A 27,054-nucleotide genomic window follows, 5' to 3' on the forward strand; every position below is an offset into this window, starting at 1 on the left:
TATATCTCCAAATCAACCCCAATTCAACCATGAACAGGATAGGAACTGAAAAATAAGAACAAAAATGAGTTTAGCTTCACCAAGCCAAAGCTCCCGCCGGCTGTACCGATCCCGAAAACAGCGACCGTGAGTCTCTATCCTACCCGAGCCCTACCTCATTCCGCTTACTGGCCACCCAGATGCGACGCCTGCCGCCGGCGAAAGATCTGCTGCGTTCGCGAAGCCAACTCACCTGCTTGTTCCCTCTGTACTCTCCGTTCGACAACCTGCACTTACTACTCCCAACCAAACATCCGCCGTCGCCGCCCAGTCAGACAGCAAGATGGGACACCCGAATCAACCTCGAGTCTTCCTAGCCCAGAATCAGCCGAGGAGTGGACACCGCTGTTTGTCGGTTTCAGTAGCGACCAGGATCCCTATATTCTTCGTCATTGTCAGTTCAAGGACGATTCATTCGACCGACCAGACTGGCGCTGTAGGCGGATGGCGTTATCTACTGAGACAGGGAAGGTCGCAGAGATACCCATGCATTTCGCTGTGGTTCCGGACTCGCATTTGGATACCACAGAACAGGGGCTCCCCCGTTGCCCACAGCTAAACCTACCGATCGATCTTTACGATGGCTTGATAAGGACATTCTTTGACGTCGTCCATATTTCACTTCCACTTCTAGATGGCGGGCGCTTTGACGAAAACAGGGAAAATAACTCACCCCTTGTTGCCATTATGTGTCGACTTGCCCGCCATTTCGCCCCGAGAATACGAGGAGGATCGCTGGTCGACAAATCCTGGCCAGAGTGGCGAGCTTACTTACATCAAGCAGTCGCAATAAACGCCAGGTCCCCCCGTCTTGAGACCATAGAGATGGGCCTATTGTTCATACAGAGGCCATTGAGCACCCACCGCGCGCCGAACCTTCCTGGGTTGTGGCCACTGATTGGAAGTCTAGTCGGTATGGCTCATGACCTGGGTCTTAATGTTGATCCCACCGGTTGGGCAATTGAAGAGCCAGAACGAAGGCGGCGTATACGCATCTGGTGGACGTTGTATATTGCAGATAAATGGAATGCCTTGGGCAGTGGAAGACCAAGCTACATCAATGAAGACAATTGGGATGTGCCTACGGTGACTGTGGATGACATGCCGGCAGCACACCACCAAGCTGAGTTGCCAGAGGCTACAGGGAGAATGTTTGTCGCAATGGCTCATTTGACGATGATCCTTTCAGACGTGCTGGGTAAATTTTACTCTATAAGAGCGATTCGTAACAACAATGAAGAGCCGGTCGATGTCTTCAGGGAGTGGGACAGCCTCATGACTCGACTCGAAAAATTCCAGCAAGGTCATGTTAATGCGCTGGAATGGCCAGAAGAGCATGTTCGCAATCCCACAGGTGAGTTCCTAAATTACCTGTTCGCTGAGTCTAGCTAACACTGCTGTGGAGGAACTCTAACGTTGTCCCTCTACACCGTCCACATCATCCTTTATCGCGCAGTCATCCGCCGAGCTCCAGCAGATCATCCTCGACTGACTCAGATACGCGTCGATTGCAGACGCGTCTCATCAGGATTGATACAATTTGTCGAGCGACTGCAAGTGACCCACCTTCAGGCATTCTGGTGGTCGCCAATGTCGCGTACCAATTTCGCAATCGCAGGCAGCTTCATGGTGACAATGCTGCTGTCGTCGACTGATAATGAGGAGATTGAATTCTGGACTGCCCAGATCCACCGGTATCGTGTCTTGCTAGAGATGCACGCGGCAACGTTTGATATTACCAAACTAGCCGTGAACAGGATGAATCTGATTGCAAGTGTCATTGAGAAGGGAAGTGAGAATGGACCAGACGAGACAGCAGATGCCCCTGATATGGTCAATCTATCTACGCTATTTGGGGATGGATTGGATGCATTTGTGGATTTCCCAGCTGATATTTTTCTATGATCTTGCTATTTACATCAAGGCTTATATGCGACTCCCAAGACAGCCGCATTGGTATATTTGTCGTCACCACCAGCCATAGCTTTATTCGCCATTTCCCTAACTCTTCTGGCGCCATCACTGATCCCTTCCTGGTTGACGTCAAACTTCTCCAGACCGAGAGCCCTTCGACCCTCCAGAGAAAGCACGTTCTCCTCCTTCGCCCCGGTATCCTCGTGCTTCTTCTCCATCTCGAATGGACCACCCAGATCCAGGAAGAAATCCTGAGGTGGCTCCTTTGCCCTGAATGTCGCACGCATCCGCATCATGTTTTCAACATTGTATGGGCATAATGGGATCGACGCGTTATAGAATACTGAGCTGTCTTCAGCACCACCATGGCGATCCTCGACCTCATGTGCCAGGTCACAATGCCAGTACATATAGTCACCCGGGTTGACCGTTTGCACCGAAACCATTGACTCTGTCTGTCGCAGGTGTGGGTAGAACTTCGCCGTAGGGAACAACTGCCCCCGTCCAGGGGTGGCACCAGGGAAGGTCGGAAGATCCAAGTTTAGGACATCGTCGTCGTTATCAACGAAGAACGGGCGGAGCAGAATGTAAGCTGTAACGAGCTTAACATTTGGAAGGACACGCAAGGTTCCCTCCCCAGGTCCGCACTTTGACAGACTCAACCAGCCCTGCAGCGCGCGGAATGCAGAGCATCCACCTCGCTGTCTGTATAGATCAACATTGGCTTCAGGCCGCATATCTATTTTCCATGGATCCCAGTCCTCCCATCTTCCCTCGAAGATCTCGCTGTAACATGAGCGATAAACGGGGTCCTCCCATCTTTCTATCGCTGAACTATCTAAATGGGCCTTTAGACTGTACTCGGTATCCCCCGGTGCGCGGATTCTAAACCGATCGGCATAGTTCACCTGGCTGTCCAAATCGATTGGTAGAGAGGGATCAGAAACATGCCACAGGTGGGTGACGGCATTCATAGCGGCAAGTATCTCGGGATGAGAGCGTGCTTGAACCTGGGGGCGCGTCCAATAGAGCAGCCAGAATGTAGGATTATGGAGGGGACGGCCGCCAGAGGCGCGGTGGTCTTTCGTATACTGTCGCAATTCCTCCTTCCAGGCCAGGGCTTGCTCGGGGCTAACGACACCGCGGATGAGAAGACATCCAGCATCTTTGGCGGCAGTTGCGGTGGCCTCGGGAATACGATTTCCTGGAAACATACCTTAGTTAGCTTCACTTCCATGAGTCTTGGTATGGTGGTCGAACCGTTTGCCTTGACCTCCTCCCACGATATTTCGGGGATAGCTTCCTGCTGGACGCGGGCAATCCGCTCCATTTCCATCGAGAGAGCATCCTTCACACGCTTGTAGGACGCCTCGACGGCGGACGTGTGTTCTGGCTTGATAATTTCGCGCTTGAGGGCTGCAAAGCGAGAGTCTAGATGAGGGGGCTTGGGAATGTCGCGGGCTTCCAGAGTGGTAGTTGCCTCTGTAACTTGAGAGGTCGTCGTCGTTGTCGACATGCTTGCGAGGTACGTAGTATCGTCGTTCCTTAACCCCTAAACAATCTTTGACAACGACTAGGTATCTGCCTCTTCAAATTATTACCTCGCTCTACCTGGCTCAGGTTCAAACTACATCGAGACCTCCATCGATTCGGTCTTTCGCCAGCCTACTCCAAACCCCTCACGGCGCAAAAGTTATCTCCCACGGCGCAACTTGGCCGCGGCGCAAGATACGAACTCTTGGCGTTGGGGTCGATCACTGGAGTTATACTTCTTAAAGTAGGTGGAGAACTGGGGTAGTAGATAGCAGGTAGGTACCCTGGGTATCTACAGCTCTCTCCGCAGAGATATGGGTCGCTAAGTACTATCTACCTATGATAAGGGACATAATATAAGCACTCGCTGCCGTTTCCCTGGTTTCAATTCAGACAGCAACTGCCAGAATGCTGTCGCTGTCAAGCCTGAAGCTATCTGGGGCCTCGTGGCCGACGCCTCGGCTACTGACGCTGTACATCTTCATCTCCGTATGACGCGTTCTATTTTGTCCCTGTATCATGAAGATCACTGACAGGTTCCAGGTCGGAGCCCTCAACTTCGGCTACGACAACGGCTGGTGGGCATCCGCTATCGCCTTGCCTGCATTCATCAATCACTATGCTCCGGGGAACGACAGTATACCCTCTACGTGGCAGTCAGCCGGTACAGGCACTGGCAACGCAGGACTGGTAATCGGGTGTCTTATTGCAGGCGTGACTGGGAACAAACTCGGTCGCAAATGGAGCATCATCTTGCTTGTGATCATTGCCCTTGTGGGTATGGTCATTCAGAATGCGATCCAAAGTTATTGGGCTGTTATGGTTGGTAGAATGATTAATTCTATTTCTATGGTACGTGTCATCCTCTCCACGTATTGCCAGTTCCCCAGGATACTGATTTTTGTGTCCTCGCAGGGCATAGAAGCGAATGTCATCCCAGCATACATGGCCGAACTCGCACCCCCATCCATAAGAGGAACCCTGGTTGGCTTCTACCAATTCTGGCAATTCATCGGCGTCCTTCTGGCAACAGCTACAGTCCTCGGAAGCAGGAACTCATTCGGGACTACCCAGTGGGCATTCCGCACAGTCATGGTCGTTCAAATCTTCATCCCCCTTTTGCTTCTCGTTGCCGTGATCTTCTTCCTTCCCGAGTCACCCCGGTGGCTCCTCTCCAAAGGCAGAAGAGACGAAGCAAAGAAATCGCTCTTATTCATCCGCTCCGGATCAGAAAGTGATGCAGAGACAGAAGCAGAAACCGAAGCAGAACTCAACCTCATGCAAGACGCTATAACCGAGCAGAAAGAATCCCACGCCGCAACATCCTACAAAGACTGCTTCGTTGGTTCGAACGGCCGGCGGACCTTTATTGTGTCAGCCGTACAAGTCCTACAGCAACTCCAAGGCAACTCATTCTTCACATCCTATGCTGTCCTGTACATGGCTCAACTTAATATCTCCGACCCACTCAAAGCCCAAATGGGTCGAATTGCATGTGGACTGGGCGGTGTCCTCATTGGTCTCGTTCTAACCGATAGACTGGGAAGAAGACCACTAATGATAGCATGTAGTTTGGGAAACTGGATAACAATCTGGCTCTCCTCAGGCCTCTCTGCATGGGCACCAGATCAAACGAACTCCATCGTCTCGCTATCTCTCGCTTGCGTTCTACTCTGGATGGTAACGAATTCCCTAGGCTGGGGCTCCTGCGTCTGGATCAGCACAGCCGAAATACCCACATTACAACTGCGCGAACGAACCATCTCCATCGCAACATCGTGTTCATTCATCGTGGTCTTGCTAATAAGTTACATTAACCCCTTTGTTCAAGATGAGCCTGGGAATCTGGGGAGTAAAGTTGGACTTGTTTATGGGAGTTTCAGTGTTATTGCTGCTGTCTTCGTGTGGTTTTGTCTGCCTGAGTGTTCGGGAAGAAGCTTTGAGGAGCTTGATGAGATGTTTCAGCAGGGTGTAAAGGCTTGGAGGTTTAAGTCTTATCGGACGCAGGGTATTGGGGCTAGGATTCGGGATGTTAGTGGTGATAACAAGGGGACTGTTGGTATTGAGGGGGTTGAAGTTATTGTTAAGGGAGATGAGGGGAGAAAGAAGGGGGATGAGGAGATGGGGAAGTAAATTGGTATACCTGCCTACCTAGGTACAGTATACGTCTGATAATAAAATTTGAGCTACAGACCTGGTCAGTCGGTCTTCATGCTATTTAAGATTACCTTGAACAAGCACTGCATCGACGTGTGGATCCTGAAACGCCTTCGTTACAGGCCCGGATGCCCTACCATGTCCATACCCTAGCCCCCAAACCATCAGCTATGAAACCTAACAAGCAACTTCAACCCTCCAATAGGAAACAACAACAACATCCCCCAAAAGCCCACTATCAACAACTGGCATTATACTCCCCCCCTCATCGCCAAGCGCCATGCCCAGCCCCATCGGTGTATTTCCTGACTCCCGAATACTCGGAGCAATACTCTTGATATAGTTCCACATTGTTGTGGGTACAATCACGAGGATTTTGTTCGTTCCATTTACGAGGTAGGGGGTTATTTCGATTATCCCGCTATTATGGTCGAAGGGGCCCGTGTGGTGGTTGTTTATGAGGAGTTGGAGGGTGTTTGTTATGTTTGGGAAATGGATGTAGGCTCCGTCTCTACCCTGGAATCCTGTAATCGACCAAGTAAAGGAGGTCTCGTAGTACCCGATCCCACTTGCGTTCTGGAGAGCGGGGATATCAAGCCATGATTTTAGGGTATTGAGGTGGTGCGTTGTGTTTCGCTTTGCTGCGATGGTTATACTGTCCGATGTATTGAGTGGTGATTCCCAGTGTTCGGCTGTTAACGTCCAGTTTGTAAGATGGATCGGTTCCTTATTTATAGTTGATGTAGCCGGAGAGGGGCGGATGGTTATGGTTGAGCCGTTGGGGAACGTCGTCTCCACGGTAGTAGTAGAATGCTGATACGGGACTTTGACAGAAAGTACCAATGGCTGCGGCTGCGTTACGCCCAGGACGCTTGAGGATAGATATTTAAAATGGGAGGCTTGCCTGATTGGAGCGGTCTTCGTGCCAAAAGCGAAGATCACTGTTTGACCAGCATCTAACCTTATGGGGATTGTAGTGCTCCAGGTCGTGGTCCGGTTCTTCTGGTTCCGGCTGTATGTGAGGACTCTCTGCCTCTCTCCGGTCCACGCATCAAGTAAGTACGGTACGCCGCTGCTTGCAAATCGCGCATTCCCGGTAACGGGGTGACTCTCATTGTTGAATATATATGCATAGTTGAACCCGCTTTCTTTGTCTTCGCGCCAGGTTGTGTATACTACACCAGACCCGGAGGTATCGACCAAGGCGCGAGGGAGGATTTTCAGCTCTGCCAGTTTTGCGGCTACTTGGCCCTTCTTAACGATATAGACGTTCGTTGTGGATTGCAGCTGATCGAGTGTGTCGTTGAGAGCTTGTTCGGTGCAGGAAGCGCCGCTTGGGCTGTACTTTGGTCTTCCGCCGGAAAGGATAACGGGGAGACCAGCTTGCGCGAAGTCACGCAGGGCTTCAACATCGGATACCGTGAGACGCTGATCGCTTGGTATAACGAGTGCTGTGTACGCGGGGCCGACCGGCGCCAGAAGTCCGCCTTGCACGTATGCCTGCTTCAGTTCAAAGCTGAAGGGCGAGATATACGAGTACGAATACCCTGGACATTGATCTTAGCATGTGACCTAGAAACCCTCACCACATTCAAGTGAAATTGGTGTATCTCACCATTCTCCTCAAGATCCAAACTCCCATAAACATGCGGAAAATCCGTATCCGTCCTCGAAGTCCCCATAAAAACCGCAACGTCTGTTTTTGCCGTTCCCTGTCTTTGCACCCACTGTAATCTACTGATATACCCCATCACATCACTCATCCCATGTTCCCAAGCCGGCTGCTTCGGCGAATAAAGTTCCGAAAACAAATACTGAAACGGCGTATACCCAGGCCACGTCGTACCGAACCAATTTTCCGAGAACGTCTGCCCATGCAAGATAATCTGGTTCGTCCCGCCTATTACTGCGCGGTGGACTGTATCGAGTAACTCAGGGATAGAGTAACTGTATGCCTTGAGTACCACAGCGCCAAGTTCATTACTTATTATCTTTTTTCCAGCGATGTGTGCGGTCCCGATGAATTGGCGGTATGCGTCGATGCTATTTTTGAAAGAGAGGGATTCGTATTCGGGGATGTCGACGTGCGCTATAGCAGCCGTCATGTCCTGGGGAAAGCCGTAGGCTGGTTGAATTGAGTATTGCAGGCGCAGTCGGGCATTTACCCAGTTCCTTATAGTGTCGATGTATGCGTTGTATCCTTCTTCCAGGGCGGAACGGTAGTCGTTGACATATCCTGTTCCAAAGCAGGGTGTATCGAGGAGAGCTTCGAAGGGGGACCCGTATGTTTGGATTTGCGAGACAACGGTATTTTGTTGGAATGTTAGGAGGGGGAGGTAGGGTTTTATACTGTATTTGTATTTTTTTAGGAAGATGGTGGGGAGGGTGGGGGTCCATGTTGTGTTTGCGATGAGTTCGACGCTGTCTTCCCATGCTGTAACTCATGTTAAAACGATGCGTTGTAGGAAACATGAAGAGAGCTTACCGTAGTTTCCAGCTTCCTGGATTAAACTGAGAACATCAACATCTAGCATATACTTCTCCCAGAAATCAATCATAGTCTGCGCACCCCTTGCAGAATGGTGATCCACAGCGAAGGAGCCATTCGCGAATATCAACGCATCCTGTGGATGTTTCGACTCAAACTCCAGGTTCTTATGATGCGCTAACCTCTCATAGAATGCGAAGACGCGGTAGTATGCCTTCTCCTTAGCAGCAGGGAACGTGAGCTGCACATGCCCCGTCGAGGAGTGAACCTTCGATGTATGTTCCACCAACGAGTCATGGGCAAGTGTATACTGAGTCCAGGTATGGTTAACACTCCCAGCAAACGATATCACAGTCTCAGACATGTTCCTTTCCGCTTGCACAAGCGCCGAAGTAAACGCTACAAGCCGTCCCTCTCCCCACCCCGGAATGACGCCCTCGAAAACTCCGCTCATCGAAGCTCTCGCAGTAGACGAGACCTACCACATATCAACAATCCCTCTCTGATACCCAATATCCAAGCGAGAAAGAACGTACCAAATCCCACTGCCCCCCTTCATCCCCCCACTCCATCGGCACCCCCTGCCCCTGATTCGGCCCCAGCGGAAAATCCATCTTGATCCCTAGCTCTTTATGCGTTTCCAACGCACCAACAAACATATCTCTAAACGCGGCCGTGCCAAATCCGTACGTTTCCCAATCAGACCCGTTCGGCGCACCGCCCATTGCACCGCCGTAGTTATAGAAGGGGAGGAACTCGACGCCTCCTGCGCCGATTGATGCTGCGGAGTCTATATCTGATTGTACGGTTGAGATGGGCACACTGGCGTCGGGGAGCCAGTATCGGAACTTGGGACGAAACTGAGGAGGTGGAGAGAGGAACCCATCGTCTTCATCCTGGGATGCAAGTGGCAGTAATGCATCAACTAACGAGGGGGAAAGGAGAGCAAGCAAGACCAAGACTTTCGAAACGGGTGGATACATCGTGGGATGGACGGTTTGGCAATAAGTAAACTCAACCTAAGGAGAGCTCCAGGTAGGAAATAAAGCAAGATCAGGGCAGAGTAACCACCATGGTCAGGAGTCAGGGAGGCCATGGCCATGGTAGCTATTGTATACCATGGCCCCCCGCCGAACTCTCTTCACGTTCATCAACGGATATCCATATCCCGAACGTTGACCTACCTACCTGGACCTAGTACAGTTCTCCCCGCAATCCATTCATAGCGACACGTCCATTTCCCCATGGGGTAAACAGATCGGGATAAAAGACACCGAGCAGCTCATCTAATTGAGCGTCTCATCCCTTTTTCTCAATCGAGCCCATGTACAACCTCCTCTTACCGACCTCGTATTCGTATCCATATCGCTCTTGGACATAGGCAGGTATCCTCCATTTGCGGGGAACGACCAGGGATGCAAGCATGCAAGGAATTTAATATCAAGATAGGTCCGTGCGGCTCGCGATAATCTACCCCGGATTTTCCATCCTGGTATCATTTGGCGGATAATATGAGTACCACGTGAGTCCGTGGAGGGGAAGGCGTCACGGTTCAGGTCATCACCAGGTCTGCCCTCGTTGTGAAATAATCCGATTATCCTGTGCACACGACCTCGACCCCAGCTACAGCTACTCTGATTTACGTGCTCAAATCCAATAATCCAATTCAGATGGTCAGAGCCATGCAAGGTAAATCGGTATTAGCTGAAAAGTATCATGTAGGCATGAATTACAACTCCAGAAACTCCTCAAACGCAACCGGGAACTCGCCACTGCCACTGCCACCTACAGCTGGAGCACCATCCAAACTCCCGATCCCGAAGTCCTGAAATTCCGGACCCAGGCCCAGCCCGAAGTCGATGCCACTGCTCATACTCATACTCGTGAATGTCGGCACCGGGAAAGGGAACGTTAGCGCGGCCTGCGCGCCATGGCCTTGACCAGTTGACCCGGAGACGGAAGTCAGGCTGATCCTCCTGAAATGGGCGGGTGTGCCAGATCCTGATGATATGGCTCGCGGCAGTGAGTGCTGCGTTTGGCTCTGCGTCTGCGTCTGCGTCTGGACTTGGATCGGGGTACTGCTTTCCGGGCCTGTAGTGAAAATAGGAGCGTCCTGGACAGCTGCAGCGGGGGTGCGTCCGCTGTTATCTGGATGGCTGTCTGCGGCAGTAATAAGTCCCAAAAAGCAGCCTCTGCTTAGCTTTACGAATTCACCTAGCAGACTCTGCATTGCTGCGACGCGGGGACTCAAATCGCCTGTTTTTGCTAGACATTGCGAGACTGCTGAGAGAATTGCAAAGTCGCCTGAGTGCGATGTGGCGATTGCATTGCAGAAGAGCGCTAGGCATGCGGTTATGGGGTAGTATAGGAGTGTCCAGTGCAAATAGGCAACTGTTTGGTGGTGATCGGATGAAGCGCAGAGTGTGAGTAGCGCGTTGAGACCACTGCGCGCTGAATTGAGATACGTTTCTGCGGGCGAGATTGTGCGATTGGGGTCGTGGGCTAGTGACATCTGGCGGAGGTGGAGGAGGGTTGTTAGGATGGAGTGGTAGGCGAACTCAAGGGTGGCGATTTCGGAATGGGAGTCGAGGCCTTTCCAGTTGGGAGAGGCACTGTTTATCTATATATCATGTTATTATGGGATCGTGCTAGAACGGAGCAATTTGTATACCTCGCTAATTTGGGCGCGGATGTTCTCCATCTTTGAGACAAGAGAAGTACCGACGCCATGAGCGGTAAAGGCGTTTTCTCGCGATGCCTTTGTAAGATCCCCTAAGAAGGGGATCATCGCGTCCTGGACTTTAGCCAGCTCCAGGTATAAAAGTAGGAGGTTCGAGATAGAGACCTGCGCCGGCGCAGGACTGATAACGGCATCTGGTTCGAGTTGTAGAAAGCGTGGTCCTCCATATTTCCATGCGTAGTTTCTGTCCAGCATGTAGCACCACGCGAAGCAGTAGTACTCTGCCTCTGTTAGATTCTGCATGTCGGCAGCACCAGGATGAAGACCAATGTCCATCGCAACTCTGCAGGCGATCTTGGCGAGCTCGCGACAGGCGTTGGTATCCCCGGATCCCTGGTGCAGGAATATACCACAAAGAAGAGCTTGGAGGAGAGTGAACGAGGGCTTTGTGAGAAGGGGAATTTGTTTTAGCGCTGCTTTTGCTGTTTCGCGGTAGAGCAGAGCACTCTGACCGAGACGTTCGGCAAGGGCATCGTCAGCAGTCCCCGTACCGAGTGTTGCATTGAGGAATTTGAATGCGATCGAGTTGACACAGACGGTATACAGGATTGAGTCCGTTGGTGAGGCGGTGTTGGTCAGGATGGAGAGACCCATATGTTTGAGGTCGTCCTTGCCGATATGTCTAAAGTAGTCTGAGATGAAAGCGCCAAACTTGATGCTCCCGATGTCTGAACGGTCAGTATACAACACTGGTATCTGGTGAGAAGAGAATACCATTTAACATCCAATATAGAAACTCAGCAGAAGGAATATACCGCTGTCCTTGTTCATCCACTGCTTCTATCTCCTGACTCAAACCCCCAATAATCCGCCCCGCAACAGACAATGCCGACTCGAGCGCTTGCCGTTTAGTCCAGGTAGGATCTTGCGAAGTGTCGAGTCGTCGCCGATTAATCATTTGAGACTCTGTCAACGGAACCATCGACATCCAGCTAAGGTCCAACCCAACATTGATGCTCACATTCAGGCTCATGTCCTGGTCGCCCAGAAACATGAGTCGCTGATCTCCGAGCATTTCAAGCAAGTCGTCATCATTCATCTGCGCAGGAACTACCTGATGGTCCTGCTGCTGAGCTGACTGGGTCTGTTCAGCCGGGGCCTGCCCGGAAGACGAAGGAACAGCAGTCTGGGCAGGTCGGCGTTCAGACAAAGGGCCAGCATTCTGTCTCCTCCGATACTGACTGAGATCTCGTTTTGGAAGCCTCCTCATGCCCCGACTGCGAGTGCATGAGGAGTTTTGATCGAGACAGTTGCCGCAGGGGTCATTCCTGTCGCAGCGGACCTGGCGGGGTTAACAGAGGACATTGCACTGTAGATGTGGGAAAGAAAATCCATACCTTTCTCGAATGGCAGCTGTCGCACTGCATGGGAATGTGAGTAGCTGGGTCGGCATAAGGAAGGAGTAGGGGGCATCCATACCACGCGGCGGCTTAACATGTCGGCAGTGGCACCGGCAGCCCTACCGTGCGATCGCCGGCTATATTTGGGGGCAGGCACGAGCTAGGTAGGTAGGTACGCGGTATACCTGGATACCTGAAAAAAAAAAACAAAAAAGAGCAGAACAAAGTAATATGAATCGGTTATCGAGTTTAAAGAACAGGGCCTAGCCAAAGCAGAAAAAGCACCGGCAGTGTCTCAGACGAGACAAAAAGTTGAACGGAGCCAACCCGCCAAGCTCCTAACGTGCCAAGAGTTGTTCTTCTGTTTAGAAAACTGGGGCTGCCTGCGCCCTCATCCGAATATACCCCGGCCAATCATTTGTGGTTTAGGTTTTGCTCAGCTAGGGCTGCTGCTGGGCCGGGGTCCTCGGGGCCCGAACTATACAGGTACCTCCTCCGTAGCAGTGTACCTTGATTAACTGCCCAAAAACCTACGCAGTCAAACTAATTCCCTGAGCGTGATAGGACACGCAGAGCTCCGCAAAAATAAAAATAAAAAAAAACCCTAATTTTCCAAAAATTGGACTGGCAAATGAGGCTATTCACAAACAACTGGTCCTGGTGAAGTGAGGCGGAGAACATGAAGCAATCCATCATGCAAGCTGGAGACGAGGCAGAAGCCACGAGTCAGGAAAGGGTACGATCATGTGACTTTTTTATCACCGCTTAATAATCATTCCACGTCACGTCACTTGTCGAGAATAGAGAGGGGTATGCCTCGACGTTACTTGACAGGTCAAGTGAGCTATGTAGGTGGACTGGGGAAATACAGAGCATGGATCAGGAGACGTTGCTGGAAGTTAGAAGTTGGAACTGCCCGCTTGGTCTGCTGTCATCTGGTCGTCTCGTCCAGCATCCGACTTCTCCTGGCCAGCCGAGATATATATTTCCGCCACGCGGGGCTGCGGTGGCAAAGGTTGCACACACTTCTATTACCCGTGAAGCCGGTGTTACAGAGTACACAAAAAACAGCAATAGTGTGAGATAAGAGACGTCTTCTTAAAGCGCCAGAGTTAAGTCATAAATTCCCATCGTCGCTCAGTAGGTAGGTAAGTAGGTATTAGGTATTGTTCGATAGGTCAACGGCGATGCGATTTCAGAGTAAATAGGTAGGTACTCTGTAGTAGATACAGAACGAGCCAAAAAAAATGAATAAATAATCAATGAATAAAATAAAATAAAATTCACTAAATAAAAACCAGAACGAAACAACCAAACCAACCCTCCAGACCAGGTTAGAAAGTACATTAACAAGAAAAAAAGACCCAATCTCCGCAATATCGTACCACTCCTAGGCATCCATATCCAGATAAAGTACCTAAGTACCTATGTATTTGTATTGCCTGCACTACCTCCTCTTCATAACGCACAGCACACCCGTCTTCACGAGGAAATACATCGCTCCACAGAAGCGGAAGATTGAGAGCGCGGATGTCGCCCATAGCAGGGCTTTGAAGTACCATGCTGTTCGGATGGTTGATTCCGTCTACGAAGCCATCAAAATTAGCATACCTACTTCAAGATAGGAGGGACGGGGAGTAAGAGAAAGCAAAGGCTGGCACATACCGTCAAACACAACGTACTAACCCCCGCATTATTAATAAACAGCGCCAAGAGCGAATTACTCAATGCCCAAGTCAACACCAAATTCGTGCGGAACGTCTTATAACTATCGTCCAGCGAAACACTCTTATCCGCCTCCGGTTCCTGGTACGGCGCCAACGCTCTCCTAACTGTAAGTTCAAACTCACTATCGATATCCGTCTGCGGTTTATCCAGTTCCTCGACGAAAGTTGTCTTTGCGCCGTCTCCTGATTTCGTTTGTGCGGATGGGAGATGAGACGCCGCGTTGTCGGACCCTTTCGTTCCCCATGAGACATCGTGCCAGTTGCAGAAGGCGTAGACGTTCAGGATGTTGATTGTGGATGGCATGCCGACGAAGTATGCCCATGAGGAGGTAACCAGGTGCCACGGGTCACAGTAGAGGATGGACCCAATCAAATAAGTTCCGTAGGTCGATGCCAAAGCGATAAGCACCAAACCCGTCGTAGACGTAAAGAACGACTTCAAAAACCCGCCGGCCCCATTATCAAAGTCCAGATCGATGTTCCCCCCGGAGAACGCCTGCGCAACGAGGTAGAATGATAACACCAGGATATAAATCTGCACGAGCGAAAAGTACAAGAACGACAGGATATAAGGGATCTGCGACCCCTTTGGCCGGTTTCCGAGCGCGAGGAAGAACTGGTGCATTAGGAAGATGAGGTATAGAACCTTAAGCACGTTGTTGACGATTGGCGTTGCGTCGTTGCCGAACGGCCAGCCTTTTTCCTTGTTCGTTGCGCTGGGCGTGCCGACGATGTCCATGATGACGGAGGTGGTGAGCCAGTAGGAAGCTGTCATTGTTAGTATAATGAGTAACTGAGAAAGGTGGGGATATACCGAGCGAAAACCAAGTCATGATAAGCTGGCAGCAGTTATAGATCAACTGGACATGCAAAAAGAACAGTCTGATGATATTATGCCCGCTCTTGTAGATCCGTCCGAAATGCATGACCGAGTATAAACTGGCCGCGAAGGAACCGTTTAGCCAGCGGCGGCGTTGACTGAGGAACTCCGGGGGTGCTGCACGCCAAAAATTAGCATTAGTATAGCCCTCACTCATGAAACCAAAAGAATGGAAATCTTGACTGACCTTCAGGAACATCTGTCTCCCCCTTACTAGCCTTAACATAACTAAGCGTCCACTTCTGCCCGGCCTTAGCAACAAGCTCAAAGCAAAGAATCCGATCCTCTGCCAAAAACATATTCTTCTTAAAGATATTCATCCCCTCAATACCCTTCTTCCCCAACCTCTTCGAAAGCGTATGATCGCCATGAAAATACTGCTCCAGCGGCCGCCCCATAATAGCGCGATACCGATACGCACTGAACGCACCGGGAAGCACAGAAACATACCCAAATACACTTTCCAACGGCTTATCAAGGATATTCGAAATCTTATACTCGAAATTCTGCGCGGCAACGAGGGGGTTCTTTAGTTTTGTCCATTTGGGACCCAATAGGGCGTGGATTTCGCCGCATGCGCCGCCGAGGTTCTTATTGTTGTAGAAGGCTTCCCAGAGCGCAAGGAGCGATTTATGTCCTGGTTTTGTGCCTGCGTCGATGAGCACGCATACTTCGGGGTTTAGGATGCGGCCGAAGGCGTTGAAGAGCCACCTGTGCGAGTTGATCTTCTTGCTGTTCTTTTGCTTCAGGCAAAAGATCATTTGCACGGGGGGGAGGTTGTCGTGGTCGCCGCTTTGGGGGCGGACGAGTTGGAGGGAGGGTGTAATCGACAGCTGAGTTGTGTATTCGAACTGTGATCGTTAGTCTTCTTTTTCCTTTTTTTTTCTTCCTAGTTAGTAGTAAAGTGGGTAGGTAGATGGGACATACAATGTGCGCCGCCGTCTCCTTCCCATCAATATCATGCTTCATGATCCCATCCTGATAAATCCCCACCGTAGCAAGCAAATCAAGCGTCTCCTTATCGCAGGGCCCCATTCCATCAAAGACCAAACAAACGACAATCTTCTGCCACGCGGGCCCGCCCTTATTCCAGAATTGCGTCTTCTTCAGGTTGACGATGTCCCGGATATTCTGCATAACGCCGTGCAGGGTTCGCGCTGTCAATATTCTGTCTTCATTGTAGTATGTGATTGCGATCAGAAGCTCCGTGTACCGGTTGTACATTGACGCGCGCAGATTGTACCCGTTGCGAAGGGTGAAGTCGTCGGGGTCGCATGTTGCTGCGGTATCTGCACAGCAAAAACAATGTGTTAGTCCCATTCATTCGGGGTATTTCGATGGGAGAGGGTGCATACATCTCAAATGCGTAAACTCCTCAGGACTCCCCCCCGTAGCCTCACGATACTGCGGCTCAACGGAATTTAAAATCGCGCTTGGAACAGGATGATCAACGCTCAATACCGTCCCTTTCACCAACTTCACCCGTCTCGTCGGATACCGTCGTAGCCCACCAGCCTGACGCCGCTGCCACGACGTCACGCTGTTACTGTTTGAATCGGACGGCGCATGGCCCTGGTATGACATGTCGATGGGAGATTCCTGGCCTGGGTCTTGCAGCTGGAAGCCGGTTTGGTATGCGGCGGGCTGATAGGCGGATTGGTAGGGTGATGATGTGCTTGTGCCTGCTCGTTCTTGTTCCTGGGCCCAGGGCGGGGTGGCGGTGCGGAGGTCGTCTGGGAGGGGAGATCTCGAGCGAGAGTGGGATTGAGATCGTGAGTTTGAGTTAGAGGGAGAGCGAGAGTGTGCGAAGGGAGACGGGGTGCCGCCTGTGTTTGCTTCGTAGCTGCTGTGAAACATGGGCTAAAAATGGCGCAGTCAGGTTCTGTTACTGCTGAAGTTCGGGAGTAAGGGAAGTCAACATACAGAGTCATACTGGGAGTGATCTCCAAATGGAGTCTCCTCGTTATTCAAGGGCTCGTATGAGCGCCTTCGCGAGTTGGGATCCATGGTAGTGGTGTTGTGTAGAGGTGAGAGAGATGGAGATGGGAAGATCAGAAGACCGGTCGCAGGACAATAAGAGCAGCGTAAGCACACCACACACCACCCAGCATTCACTTCACAGCCACACGTGGAGCCAATAATGAATCTGACACATATTCAGTGAGAGTGTAAGACACATTCATGATCTCTGCCACATACGTAGCTGTGTCTCAGCGTTTCTGGGCCCCCAATTAGGGTTCAGGGTCTGGCCGATCGGACCCGCTGCTATGCCGATCTTATGCTGCCAAAAATAGTCGCCTTTTACATGGGGTAGTCTATAACGGTCAGTCGAGACTACTCTCCATCTCGGCTTAATGCTCTCTGTAAAAATCTTTCACTACGCGACCGATTAATTCGGCTTTCCATACGTACAGGTGAGGCGTGGCGTGCTGGTGCCGCTTCCGTAAAAGATGGAGGCATCCTGGCAGCTCGTGGTCAGCCCTACAAATATGTCGACGGTAAATCCGGTGCTATCCGTAGGAAAAATATCACTTGAAAAACTGCGAATGGCATACCTCTGGGCCAGAATCAAACAAGCAAACTCAGGGCTTTTCGCAATGCTGTCTCAGGTGGAGCGCCTCTTCATCTCGCCATCTCGCATGGATGTGCGAATCCACCTATGCAAGGAGCCGCCTGTCTACTCATGCGAGGAGGATGTCGCCGGGTATGTGATTATTGATAGTGATGCCCAGATAGATGTTTCGAGTATATCGATAAAACTCTCCGGGGTAGCGACGTCGAGGTTGCGCTCTGGGAAGTTGACCGAGTCGCATCAGGTATGTTTCTATACCCAGAATGGATATTCTCCAATGTAGATAGTCTAACGGTCGCAGCTCGTCAGAATAAGCGAACGGCTCTTTCCTCCAACCAAATGCGCTGGCTCCTTTAGTCGCGCATTCACAGCCCCTCGAGGGGAGCATGTCTTTCCTTTCTCTATCAAGGCGGGTGCCCGATCTAGTCCAGTCCCTTTCATTGTCTCCTTGTTAACAGCCACAACAGCTTCCGCAAGCAGCGCAATGCCACCGATTAACGGCAACTTACGACCAAGAAACGAACAAAAGATACCGAGTTCAAAAACGACTACCCCCCTCGACAGGCAAAAGCTCCTCGCCCGAGGAGATCAAGTACACTCTAGAGACGACGATACGACAAGACGGGCTCATTGGCGGGACAAAGAAAGCCGTACGTCACCCTCCGAATATTGATATCCCTTTGTGCCCTCTTTGACATCAGCAGAGCCGAGATATCACCCTCGCCGGGCCATCACCCCTCACTTTCCAGCTTCCAGCCGGGCACGACCCGCAAAGCGCAACAAAGCGCATTACCTGCAATCCCGACAGATTAGCACCGCTCCTCTCACTCCCGACAACTTACGAAGTAAAAGCAACCCTACTCAATGGAACACTCCTCATTCAAGGCCAACCGATATCACTTGCGGTGGAGCTGAAAGGGCCCAAGAGCACGCCCGGCGCCAGATTCTACCACAGCGACGCCTCGCTACATGACTTTCAGTCGATGCTGCTCGAGGCAACGGAGTTGAGAGCTAGGGGTACTTCAGAGATAAACAAGAGGTCGATAATTGTACAAACCGTATCGAATCTTCGCGAACCGTTCCTGCCCACGTCAGCATCAGCCCCGGATTCAAATCCAGATTCAAATGCAGCGCCCACATCAACAACAGCTCTAAACAACCAGTTATGGACCCGCCACCCAGTCTCAGAGTCACTATCCCCAACATTCGAAACGTGTAACATAAGCCGAACCTATACGCTGATTATTCGGTTGGGGATCAAATTTGGCGTGGATAGTGTACGTACCTATATCTCCGCCTGCTTATCCGAGCATCCCGAATTCCACCCGTTCCATTAGGCTGACACATTTCCACCCACTCCAGACCAAGATCGTCGAGTTCCAGTTCCCTGTCCAACTACTAGCTGCTGCGCTGAATGAGTCGGAAATAAGGGTTGAGCCTGAACCGGAACCAAGGGACTCGGGGATTGATGTGCCTGCGCCGGAGTATCGCGAGAAGGAGGTGTATACGAAGGAGGTCGAGGTCGCGCATTGGAAGTGAAGTGAGGTGAATTAGGTAGTGCATTAGGCTGGGCTGGGTCTGGTGAGACAGGGTGGGTCTAGGTAGCTGCGAAAATGATATCCTGGTGGTGTTGGAACCTTCCCCTGATCAACTGCCATTTGTGTGGCCTGTTGCGTTCATGTAGTGTAACTCTGAATTCATCCAGCGGTCGGACAACGATGAGGTCATGTTTCAGTGCGATTGTGAAGGGTTCAGAATGATTATAGACTCATCTATCTCTTCATAATATGGAGATAACATTGGAAGGGAGAAAAAAAGCAAAATTGGGCAGACGGAATGTGGATGTCTGAAAGCTGTACGCCATCAGGTGGCGGGATGGTGGAAAGAGCGACCACTACCTAGGTATCCATCAATGTTGCTTCCACACGCTACAGTCTGGGACCTCCTGTTCGCTACTTGGACCCTGTTCGTACTAGGTATGGCTAAGTACTTCCCACCATACCTCCTAGCGATGGAGTTTTTGTCATAGAAGGATCAATAGCTAGTATCAAAGTTCCATATACAAACCCGCAGAGCAACCGATCCTATGCACACTGGCCATTGTCCCAGCTGATACGAAAGGAAGACCTGGACAGAATAATATAGAAACTCCAAAATAATATCAAATTACCCAGCTTGCACTATAATACAGAATAATTACCGCCCTTACAACCCAATAACCATCCCCCCAACAAGCATCCCCACAACCGCCCAAACAATAACCCCGGACCCCCTTGCAGCACCCATCGCCCCATTCGTATCATCGTCGTCACCATCCGCCCCTCCATTCGAAGAACCAGACGCAGACCCCGTCTCCTCCGCATCCTCCTCCTCCTCATCAGAACCCTTACTAGGCGTCGCAGTAGCAGTAGGATACGCCGACCCCGTCGCAGTGGAATTATTATCGCCAGAGCACCAAACATCCTCGTATTTCACATCGCCATCGTAAAGACAGTCGATGAGATCCTGCACGGATTGGTCTAGGGCCGGCGCATACAGGGCACAGTCATCGTGGTAGGTGCGGACCTTTGCAGGTGCGGCGCAGGACTCGAATGTTGACTTGTAGGAATTGGTGTTGGGGATTCCGCAGGCGGAGTCTTTGATGGGGAGTTCGTAGAGGGAAGCGGATATGCACGTTGATGAGGCGGTTGTGGAGGAGGTTGTGGTGGACATGGTGGTGGTGATTTGGTCTTTGGTTTTCGGGGTGGTATAAGTAGGTAGAAAAGTGGAAGGGAACGAAGGATATGGTTGATTAATAGGTAACCCGACAACAAAGAGAAGGCGAAATTCAACGACCGACAGACTGATCAAGTGACAAATGTCTCACAAAACGAATGACTGAATAATGCTCTACAACTCATAGGGGCGACGTTCATTAAGGGTATTTCACATGGTGAACCTGAACCTGGACCTGCCAGCAAAGCCGACTATATTTAGCAATCTCGGTATACTTCGTATTTCGTATAGACGGATGCCACACCCGACCCCGACTTGACGCTGACAGTTGACAACGAGGCTGGCTGAACCATCGGCGAAAACCGTTCCTGCGTTAAATTAGTGGAGATCTCTCTAACACGGCGCTCGAGGGCCCCGGCAAACGCTCAGCCTCGTCGGCATAGATGTGTTCAGCTACATAGGTAGGTAGGTATCCCCTGCCAAGGCGCACGGCGAGTCGAGTCGGCTGGGGCAGTATTCCCAGTCCCAGTCCTAGTCCGCGGACGCCGGACCGGTCCAAGCAGCAACATATGGTGCTTGACTGTCTTGACTAATGAGCTTTAAGAAAGATCTGTCGCCATAGCACTTGATGAAATTTTGTATGGTGGTAACTCATGGTGCAGACGACAGTGCCGGGTTCATGTAAAGCAGCCGACAATGGGATATGGATAAGATACCTTACCTCCTCATTTACAACGGCAACGTCTTTGGCAGATTGCGTCGGCAATGAATCTGGTTCAAGACCGTGAATCCAAGTTCGAATCCAATGTAGGTTCCAATGTTTCTGAGTCATGCTGTGTCGCCTCTACCATAGTGGTGTCATGTGTTGGGATACAGCAGGTGTCTGCCTGGAGCCTTGCAGGTGCTTAAGTCGTCCAAAATAAACTTCTTGATTTGTTACAATCTCGTTCAGTTGAATGGAACATAGCAAAACTCTCCAACTAGCCTTCCCACGCCTAGGAAAGCCCGCTACTCTTAAATACACCAATGAACCCCCCAAACATCCCATACGGTCTAATCGAAGTCTCCGGCTGCTTACAGGCGTTACAAACGTTGTTTTAATAGCAAAACGGATTCGAATCGTGATACATTTTCATCGAATTTCGAGCTTGATCTTGACGATTATATGAATGACGAGCTGGGTGACTTCTTGGGCCCGCTATGCCAGCCTTTCTTCCGCAAGTATGCCCGAGTTTACGGGGATGATCGCGGATCAAATTTGCAGAGTCCGGAGGTTCTGCTTGAATTGGTAGCGCAGAAAGGAGAAATGAAATTGATTGAACTTGGTGATGAGCCCGCGCTGTACGTACCACCTGCTATGTCCAGGTCCATCAGCCGTGACTACGATTTGACTTATTGACCGTCGTTCGAATTATCGGATGTCAAAGTCGTCAGAATGATTCTCGAGCGCAGCATATACGAGGTCGAAGTCAGCGGAGTCGAGTTCATCTGCAAACTACCCGGCAGCGATCCTGACTTTTTCACACGGGAGCTTGCTATCTTCCAGAAGCTTTCCCTATTTTGTTTGGGTCAGGGACCGCCTCTCTCGCTTCGGATACCTAAGCTTGAGAGAGTGGTTGGACCAGACACCAAGTTCTTGAGGATACTGCTTACAAAGGTCCGTCATCGAAGCCGTCTGTCTGACATCGATATAGAGGGAGTCAATATTGCCAAGCGTCTGGAATGATAAACCCAGGTACAGAGCACGATGAACAGTCTCCATGAAATTGGTATAGTGTGGGGCGACGTGACAGCGCAGAATATCCTGGTCGACAAATAAGATAACGCTTGGGTTGTGGATTTTGGAAGCGGTTATACAAGGCGTTGGGTTTTTGAGCACCGGCAGGAAACGAGAGAGGGGGATCTGCAGGGACTGGAGAATTTGAGGAGGTTCTTGCGGGTCGAGACGTAAGTAAGCTTCAATATCCTTTAACATCGGCGGTCAAATCATATCTACTTTCTTTCGTGTTAGGCAGAGTCACGTCGGTTTCTGGCACGTTCGGGTACCCCATCGCTCCACTGCAACTGGGACTGATCCCCTTAGCTTCTCACCCATGCGTATACAGACTTGAATGAACCGAATAACCCTGCTACAATGTTATTCTGCTTTCTTTACGTTGCTCTCCTCTCCTCCTCCTCATCTCTCGGCTCCACATCGGACACCGGAATTAGGGCTTGTGAGGGGGAAAGGCCGAGGTCCCTATATCAAATTGAACTATTTATGGATTTCTACAGATAATACTCTCTGCTTTCGCAAAAGAAACATCCAGAAGAACTTCAAATTGACCAAAATGCAGATAACCTACCGCTCCACATCAACCCCAGAAACCTACGAAGAAGCCCGCACCAGCCGGATCTTCAACCACCGCCGTCCAAAGCGGTACCCCCTCGCCATAATCCACGCAAAAAGCCCACAGGACATAGTCTCCGCAGTCAAGTTAGCAAAGGAAAACCAATGCCGTATCGCAATCCGCTCAGGAGGCCACTCCTGGGCAACATGGAGTATCCGCGACGAATCAATCCTCCTCGACTTGGGAAATTTCAAATGCATCTCTGTGGATGCGGAGAATCGGACCGCGGTTGTATCGACGAGCGTCACGGGGAGGGAACTTAATGGGAAACTGGTTGAGAAATTTGGGCTCATGTTTCCGGGCGGGCATTGTCCGGATGTTGGGCTCGGTGGGTTTTTGTTGCAGGGGGGGATGGGGTGGAATTGTCGGGTACGTAATCTCACTTTTCCTCAATGATGTGGGAGGTAAGCTCATTTTCATCTTCTTCAGGGCTGGGGTTGGGCATGCGAACGAGTCAAAGGAATCGATGTTGTTACGGCTGAAGGGAAGGAGCTACACTGCAATGCCGGGCAGAATGAGGATCTATACTGGGCTGCTCGCGGTTCTGGTCCCGGTATGCAAAATTAACTACTCCCATCTATTATACTTCCCAGATTTTTGACTTTAGAACCTACAGGCTTTCCAGCAATAATAACAACCTACCACCTATCCCTGACCCCCTACCCCCGAAACGGCTTCCGATCCTCAGGCTACCTCTACCCCCTCTCAAAATACACAGAAGCATTCAACTGGATCATAAACATAACACCCTCCTTCGATATTGACACCGAAATCGTAGCCGTGGGGCTTACACCCGAGGACAGAAACGAAATATGCCTATTCATTCTCCTCGTTACGCTCAAACATACACCCGAGGAAGCATACACGGCTCTCCTTCCAGCGCAGAATTCCCGTCCGCAGGGAACGCTCAGCGAGTGGTTCTGCGCTGAAGATAGTCTCTCAAATCAATATACCTCGCAAGCGAATGCGAATCCCGAGGGCCATCGGTACTGCGTCGATAACGGCTACCTACACAACGACGCGGACGTACCAAGCATTCTGAAAAACGCATTTACAGAACTACCAACAACTAAATCCTTCGCGCTGTGGTACGGTATGAATCCCTGCTCTCGGCGTCCATTACCTGATATGGCGCTTTCAATGCAATCGGATCATTATTTCGCGCTTTATACGGTTTGGGAAGATGAGGGTGATGATGACAGATGTCAGAACTGGGTTAGGGGCGTTATGAAAGAGGTAGAGAGGCATTCTACTGGCGCGTACCTGGGTGATTCGGATTTTCAGGAAAGACAGACGAGGTATTGGGCTCCGAGCAATGGGAAGAAACTTAATGGGACTCGGAAGAAGTGGGATCCGGAAGGAAGGATCTGTGGGTATCTTGATCGGGGGGATAGCTCGGGGGTGGAAGGGTTGGGGAATGTGCACGAGTGGGAGGGTAATGATGGGAATGGGATTGCAGCGGAGTAGGGCATGATTTAGGTAGCTGTACAGGGCCAACCGCCAGCCGGGAATGCATAGGTTGTCAGCGGACGGCCCCATAGGCAGACCCCTCGATGATCTCCGCATCTCAGTAGTCAGATAAGCACTAAAGATCGATCTCCATACCGGAATAAGCCTGCACATCCAACCCAACAGACCCACGTAATCGGCACGGAGCGACCACCTCCATCCGAACCGGAAGCTGGGGATGCGCCTCATTCCGAGAACAGTGTCGATTTGACAAATGGGTGTACTATTCCGTACCATAGTCTTGGAGTACATAAAGGGACATATCCCGCGCAGAAAGTAGGGTCGGTGGTCTCCATTCCTCCAGCTCTGTCCGCTCGACTTCGAACATAACATGCCAGAACAAACCCTCCTCAACAAAGTCGCCATAATAACCGGCTCCTCATCCGGTATAGGCGCATCCATAGCTCACGAACTCTCCTCGCGCGGCGCAAACGTCGTCATAAACTACCCCTTCGCACACCTCAAATCCGAAGCCTCATCCCTCGCTGCAATGCTCCCATCCCCTTCCATAACAGTCCAAGCCGATTTATCCCAACCCCATGCCCCGGAAACCCTCATATCCGCCGCACTCCAAGAGTGGAACCGGATCGATATATTAATCAACTGCGCCGGCATCGCAGTGAATAAACCCATTGAAGAACAAACATTGGAAGATTGGGATAGAATAGTTAACCTTAATGGGCGAGGAACATTCCTTATGACCAAGGCTGTGCTGCCTCATTTACTGCAGATGGCTGGGGGTGGTTGTGGGGATGGACGGATTGTGAATATCGCTAGTATTTCCGCAAGAGGTCCGCCGCCGAATCAAACGATTTACGCGGGGAGTAAAGGGATGGTTGATTCTTTTACGAAGTGTTGGTTCGTTTTACCCCCGCCCAATCCCCATCCTTAATCCTCGAGCTATGGATTTGTGCTAATGGGATATGATATGTGGTGGACAGGGCGAAAGAACTCCCACCAAAGTACGGCTGCACAGTCAATAGCGTTAGCCCTGGTCCAACCATGACAGAGGGATTTGCGGCGGCGGCGGAAGAGCAGATGAAGATTCTGCAGCCGATTATTGATCAGACGCCTGTTGGGCCGAGGATGGCTCAGCCGGAGGAGATCGCGTACGCTGTTGCGTTTCTATGTGAGGAGCGGGCGAGGTGGATTAATGGGGTGCATCTTGTTGCTTCGGGGGGGTTGTTTATTGATTAGACTCTTCCAGCTGGCTCTGGGTGGTGTTATATGCTTCTCTGGAATGACTCCCCTTGCTCCTTTGTATGCTCTACTCTGGCACCCAAACGTATCAGGGTTATAAATGTTTCATTTCCAGTCCCTAGTCAAGGAGGAACTTAGTGATGTGACCGCGATGAAGTCGTCACCTCAAGAAGCTTCTGTAAAGCGCCCACAAGACGCTTCACCAAAGGGGGTTGACAGCTATTGTCGGAACTAGGATCTAGCTCACAATGACCCTCACATAATATCCTGATAGCAGTACTTATGATAGCGCACGGGTCGCAAAGATCAATGTTTAGAGTCGTCATATTGCTGGCCACATCGGACGAGAGCATCTCCCCGCGCAGCATTGGTCTACCTCTGCCAAAGGAGATGAACCGCTGGATGTTTTCCTTATCATACTCGTTGCCTATCTCATAGGCATCTAACTAGACGGGTTCGTGTAAGGAAGAGGCAGCTTTGAGATCCAAGTGGTTTCCTGCTGTCTTTTCTATCACGTATGCGTATGCCCATAGGACAAGTGTTGCCTGATACAAGGATACCGCCTCGAACCCTCGCATACGGCTTGATGGGCAGTTGCGAGACCCGGAGAGGATCTTTGCAGCGTAGTACATCGATGTTCGCCCCGCTTTGCTGGAAGACCACGCCTCAAGCGTAAGAGGAATTTGTGGTCGGGTGACGGCTCCAGTCTGCTCCATTTTGATAGCGAATAGATGAAGTTCTTCGAGAGATAATGGAAGGTGCAGGTGCATTACGGTGATGTTCAGATATAGGAAGCTTGTTTCCATATTGCGGTACGCGAGGTTGAATGACTCTAGCATTTCTGTTAATTGCTGGTAGCGAGATGCCATGAGCAGCCCGGCTGAGCTCGACAGTGCCAGGGGACTAGCCTCAGATTTGTAGTTCAAAAGCCGGTCCATCTGTCGATACTCCCAGGTCAGTCCCCGTATTGCCTGGATGACAGCAGGACATGCGAGTTTGAGGTCCAGGTCCTCACTGTGGCGTTCGAGAATATCCATGTTGGAAATACAATTTACCAGGCCTAGTCTATCACAGGTACATTGGTTCTCTGGTTCTTGAAGCCAGTAAACGTCTTTCCATCTCTCGGCGCTTGGTGCCTTCCATAGCGCTGGTGAAGCTGGGAGCGGAAGCGACAACTCGGCGTACGATATAAGGTGTGGGCCCATGAGGACTATGGAGCACTGGATATCAAGCTGCCACAAGCGGTAAACAAGTCGCTTAGTGGACTCCTCTTGTACCCATTGTCTCCATGTGTCTTCCAATTCCTGGCCAGTGTCGTTTGGATGCATTTTTATACGCGGATATCCGGCCCCGTCGAAGCGCCCTCGACGTCTCAACATGACAATAAGAGCATTTCGAATGCTCTCGGAGAGTTCCATCTTGCGGCCATTTCCGCTCCAAAGTCCAGTTTCTAAACTCAGTAGGAAAGCCTGCTGTAGCTCAAGGTCATTGATCAAGGTGTTGTCTGCCTCGAATACTACGGCAGACTATTAGAACAAAACTGCAACAATAAAAATTTCACGTCAGCGCTAGTATATGACCGGCAGAAAACTACATACATAAATTTGCTTGCTTAGTTTCACCATGACTAGTAGTTACTTGTCCTGAGCACCACGAAGAGGTGCAAGCCTTGCCCAGGGTGTTGTACACAGGGTCTGCACAACTAGACATGCTGGCTCTGGTGCTGTGCTTGCGAACAAATGCAAATTCGTACGTACCTTATAGCTGGATAGGGTTATTAGCCCCCCCTTCTTCATCATCATCCAAGTTGATTGGATTGTCAGCTGCACCTGCCTCGCGTGGACCTGCAT

At 50.8% G+C, this 27,054-nt stretch overlaps 12 protein-coding genes across 12 annotated transcripts; 6 read left to right on the forward strand and 6 right to left on the reverse strand.

Annotated features, from left to right (window-relative positions):
* Positions 1–64: 64 nt before the first annotated feature.
* BDV14DRAFT_202100 (Zn(II)2Cys6 transcription factor) lies at positions 65–1,431 on the forward strand (the record flags this gene model as incomplete). The annotated part of the gene is made up of 2 exons (XM_073773922.1): positions 65–126; positions 180–1,431. The coding sequence occupies 2 exons, from the start codon at positions 65–67 to the stop codon at positions 1,429–1,431; spliced, it is 1,314 nt and encodes a 437-aa protein (XP_073626236.1).
* Positions 1,432–1,958: 527 nt separating this feature from the next.
* On the reverse strand, positions 1,959–3,469 carry BDV14DRAFT_210067 (uncharacterized protein; the record flags this gene model as incomplete). Its single annotated transcript, XM_073775800.1, has 2 exons — positions 1,959–3,157; positions 3,214–3,469. 2 exons carry the CDS (start codon positions 3,467–3,469, stop codon positions 1,959–1,961), a joined length of 1,455 nt encoding a protein of 484 aa, XP_073626237.1.
* Positions 3,470–3,894: 425 nt separating this feature from the next.
* On the forward strand, positions 3,895–5,619 carry BDV14DRAFT_202102 (general substrate transporter; the record flags this gene model as incomplete). Its single annotated transcript, XM_073773923.1, has 3 exons — positions 3,895–3,975; positions 4,030–4,338; positions 4,402–5,619. 3 exons carry the CDS (start codon positions 3,895–3,897, stop codon positions 5,617–5,619), a joined length of 1,608 nt encoding a protein of 535 aa, XP_073626238.1.
* A 201-nt stretch (positions 5,620–5,820) lies between these two features.
* On the reverse strand, positions 5,821–9,114 carry BDV14DRAFT_191102 (uncharacterized protein; the record flags this gene model as incomplete). The annotated part of the gene is made up of 5 exons (XM_073771443.1): positions 5,821–7,190; positions 7,259–8,077; positions 8,129–8,609; positions 8,668–9,027; positions 9,094–9,114. The coding sequence occupies 5 exons, from the start codon at positions 9,112–9,114 to the stop codon at positions 5,821–5,823; spliced, it is 3,051 nt and encodes a 1,016-aa protein (XP_073626239.1).
* A 135-nt stretch (positions 9,115–9,249) lies between these two features.
* BDV14DRAFT_177097 (fungal specific transcription factor domain-containing protein) lies at positions 9,250–12,724 on the reverse strand. Its single transcript, XM_073769360.1, has 5 exons — positions 12,291–12,724; positions 12,209–12,232; positions 11,586–12,139; positions 10,803–11,539; positions 9,250–10,751 (listed from the first exon to the last, which is right to left on the reverse strand). The coding sequence occupies exons 3-5, from the start codon at positions 12,079–12,081 to the stop codon at positions 9,861–9,863; spliced, it is 2,124 nt and encodes a 707-aa protein (XP_073626240.1). The 5' UTR covers positions 12,082–12,139; positions 12,209–12,232; positions 12,291–12,724; the 3' UTR covers positions 9,250–9,860.
* A 725-nt stretch (positions 12,725–13,449) lies between these two features.
* On the reverse strand, positions 13,450–16,961 carry BDV14DRAFT_177121 (chitin synthase-domain-containing protein). The gene is made up of 6 exons (XM_073769361.1): positions 16,174–16,961; positions 15,746–16,107; positions 15,006–15,669; positions 14,753–14,935; positions 13,877–14,706; positions 13,450–13,796 (listed from the first exon to the last, which is right to left on the reverse strand). The coding sequence occupies exons 1-6, from the start codon at positions 16,673–16,675 to the stop codon at positions 13,659–13,661; spliced, it is 2,679 nt and encodes an 892-aa protein (XP_073626241.1). The 5' UTR covers positions 16,676–16,961; the 3' UTR covers positions 13,450–13,658.
* Positions 16,962–17,155: 194 nt separating this feature from the next.
* Positions 17,156–19,366, forward strand: BDV14DRAFT_177124 (uncharacterized protein). Its single transcript, XM_073769362.1, has 5 exons — positions 17,156–17,634; positions 17,692–17,799; positions 17,858–18,040; positions 18,095–18,667; positions 18,753–19,366. Exons 1-5 carry the CDS (start codon positions 17,269–17,271, stop codon positions 18,927–18,929), a joined length of 1,407 nt encoding a protein of 468 aa, XP_073626242.1. The 5' UTR covers positions 17,156–17,268; the 3' UTR covers positions 18,930–19,366.
* A 166-nt stretch (positions 19,367–19,532) lies between these two features.
* BDV14DRAFT_177128 (uncharacterized protein) lies at positions 19,533–20,311 on the reverse strand. Its single transcript, XM_073769363.1, has one exon. The coding sequence runs from the start codon at positions 20,100–20,102 to the stop codon at positions 19,596–19,598; it is 507 nt and encodes a 168-aa protein (XP_073626243.1). The 5' UTR covers positions 20,103–20,311; the 3' UTR covers positions 19,533–19,595.
* Positions 20,312–20,780: 469 nt separating this feature from the next.
* BDV14DRAFT_177129 (uncharacterized protein) lies at positions 20,781–22,003 on the forward strand. The gene is made up of 2 exons (XM_073769364.1): positions 20,781–21,446; positions 21,533–22,003. The coding sequence occupies exons 1-2, from the start codon at positions 21,434–21,436 to the stop codon at positions 21,829–21,831; spliced, it is 312 nt and encodes a 103-aa protein (XP_073626244.1). The 5' UTR covers positions 20,781–21,433; the 3' UTR covers positions 21,832–22,003.
* Positions 22,004–22,435: 432 nt separating this feature from the next.
* BDV14DRAFT_191104 (FAD-binding oxidoreductase) lies at positions 22,436–24,334 on the forward strand (the record flags this gene model as incomplete). Its single annotated transcript, XM_073771444.1, has 4 exons — positions 22,436–22,864; positions 22,925–23,048; positions 23,112–23,904; positions 24,244–24,334. The coding sequence occupies 4 exons, from the start codon at positions 22,436–22,438 to the stop codon at positions 24,332–24,334; spliced, it is 1,437 nt and encodes a 478-aa protein (XP_073626245.1).
* Position 24,335: 1 nt separating this feature from the next.
* BDV14DRAFT_202108 (SDR family NAD(P)-dependent oxidoreductase) lies at positions 24,336–25,201 on the forward strand (the record flags this gene model as incomplete). Its single annotated transcript, XM_073773924.1, has 2 exons — positions 24,336–24,862; positions 24,946–25,201. The coding sequence occupies 2 exons, from the start codon at positions 24,336–24,338 to the stop codon at positions 25,199–25,201; spliced, it is 783 nt and encodes a 260-aa protein (XP_073626246.1).
* A 449-nt stretch (positions 25,202–25,650) lies between these two features.
* Positions 25,651–26,622, reverse strand: BDV14DRAFT_202109 (uncharacterized protein; the record flags this gene model as incomplete). The annotated part of the gene is made up of 1 exon (XM_073773925.1): positions 25,651–26,622. The coding sequence occupies one exon, from the start codon at positions 26,620–26,622 to the stop codon at positions 25,651–25,653; it is 972 nt and encodes a 323-aa protein (XP_073626247.1).
* Between the last annotated feature and the right edge of the window lie 432 nt (positions 26,623–27,054).

Source organism: Aspergillus stella-maris, assembly GCF_047715825.1.
Source record: "Aspergillus stella-maris strain CBS 113639 unplaced genomic scaffold BDV14scaffold_43, whole genome shotgun sequence".
NCBI classification, from domain to species: Eukaryota; Fungi; Ascomycota; class Eurotiomycetes; order Eurotiales; family Aspergillaceae; genus Aspergillus; species Aspergillus stella-maris.

Bases quoted from the DNA above. Each gene is read 5' to 3' on its own strand.
- BDV14DRAFT_177097 (XM_073769360.1), bottom strand. From the start codon at position 12,081: ATGAGGAGGCTTCCAAAACGAGATCTCAGTCAGTATCGGAGGAGACAG. The intron at 11,540-11,585 runs GTATTCTCTTCT...CTGACCGTTCAG, and splicing joins TCTATATTGGATGTTAAATG to ACATCGGGAGCATCAAGTTT. The intron at 10,752-10,802 runs GTATACAAATTG...CATGATATATAG, and splicing joins TCCGCGCCCAAATTAGCGAG to ATAAACAGTGCCTCTCCCAA.
- BDV14DRAFT_177121 (XM_073769361.1), bottom strand. From the start codon at position 16,675: ATGTTTCACAGCAGCTACGAAGCAAACACAGGCGGCACCCCGTCTCCC. The intron at 14,707-14,752 runs GTATATCCCCAC...TAACAATGACAG, and splicing joins CATGACTTGGTTTTCGCTCG to CTTCCTACTGGCTCACCACC. The intron at 13,797-13,876 runs GTATGTGCCAGC...ATGGCTTCGTAG, and splicing joins TTAGTACGTTGTGTTTGACG to ACGGAATCAACCATCCGAAC.
- BDV14DRAFT_177124 (XM_073769362.1), top strand. From the start codon at position 17,269: ATGGAGGCATCCTGGCAGCTCGTGGTCAGCCCTACAAATATGTCGACG. The intron at 17,635-17,691 runs GTATGTTTCTAT...TAACGGTCGCAG, and splicing joins AGTTGACCGAGTCGCATCAG to CTCGTCAGAATAAGCGAACG. The intron at 18,668-18,752 runs GTACGTACCTAT...CACCCACTCCAG, and splicing joins TCAAATTTGGCGTGGATAGT to ACCAAGATCGTCGAGTTCCA.
- BDV14DRAFT_177128 (XM_073769363.1), bottom strand. From the start codon at position 20,102: ATGTCCACCACAACCTCCTCCACAACCGCCTCATCAACGTGCATATCC.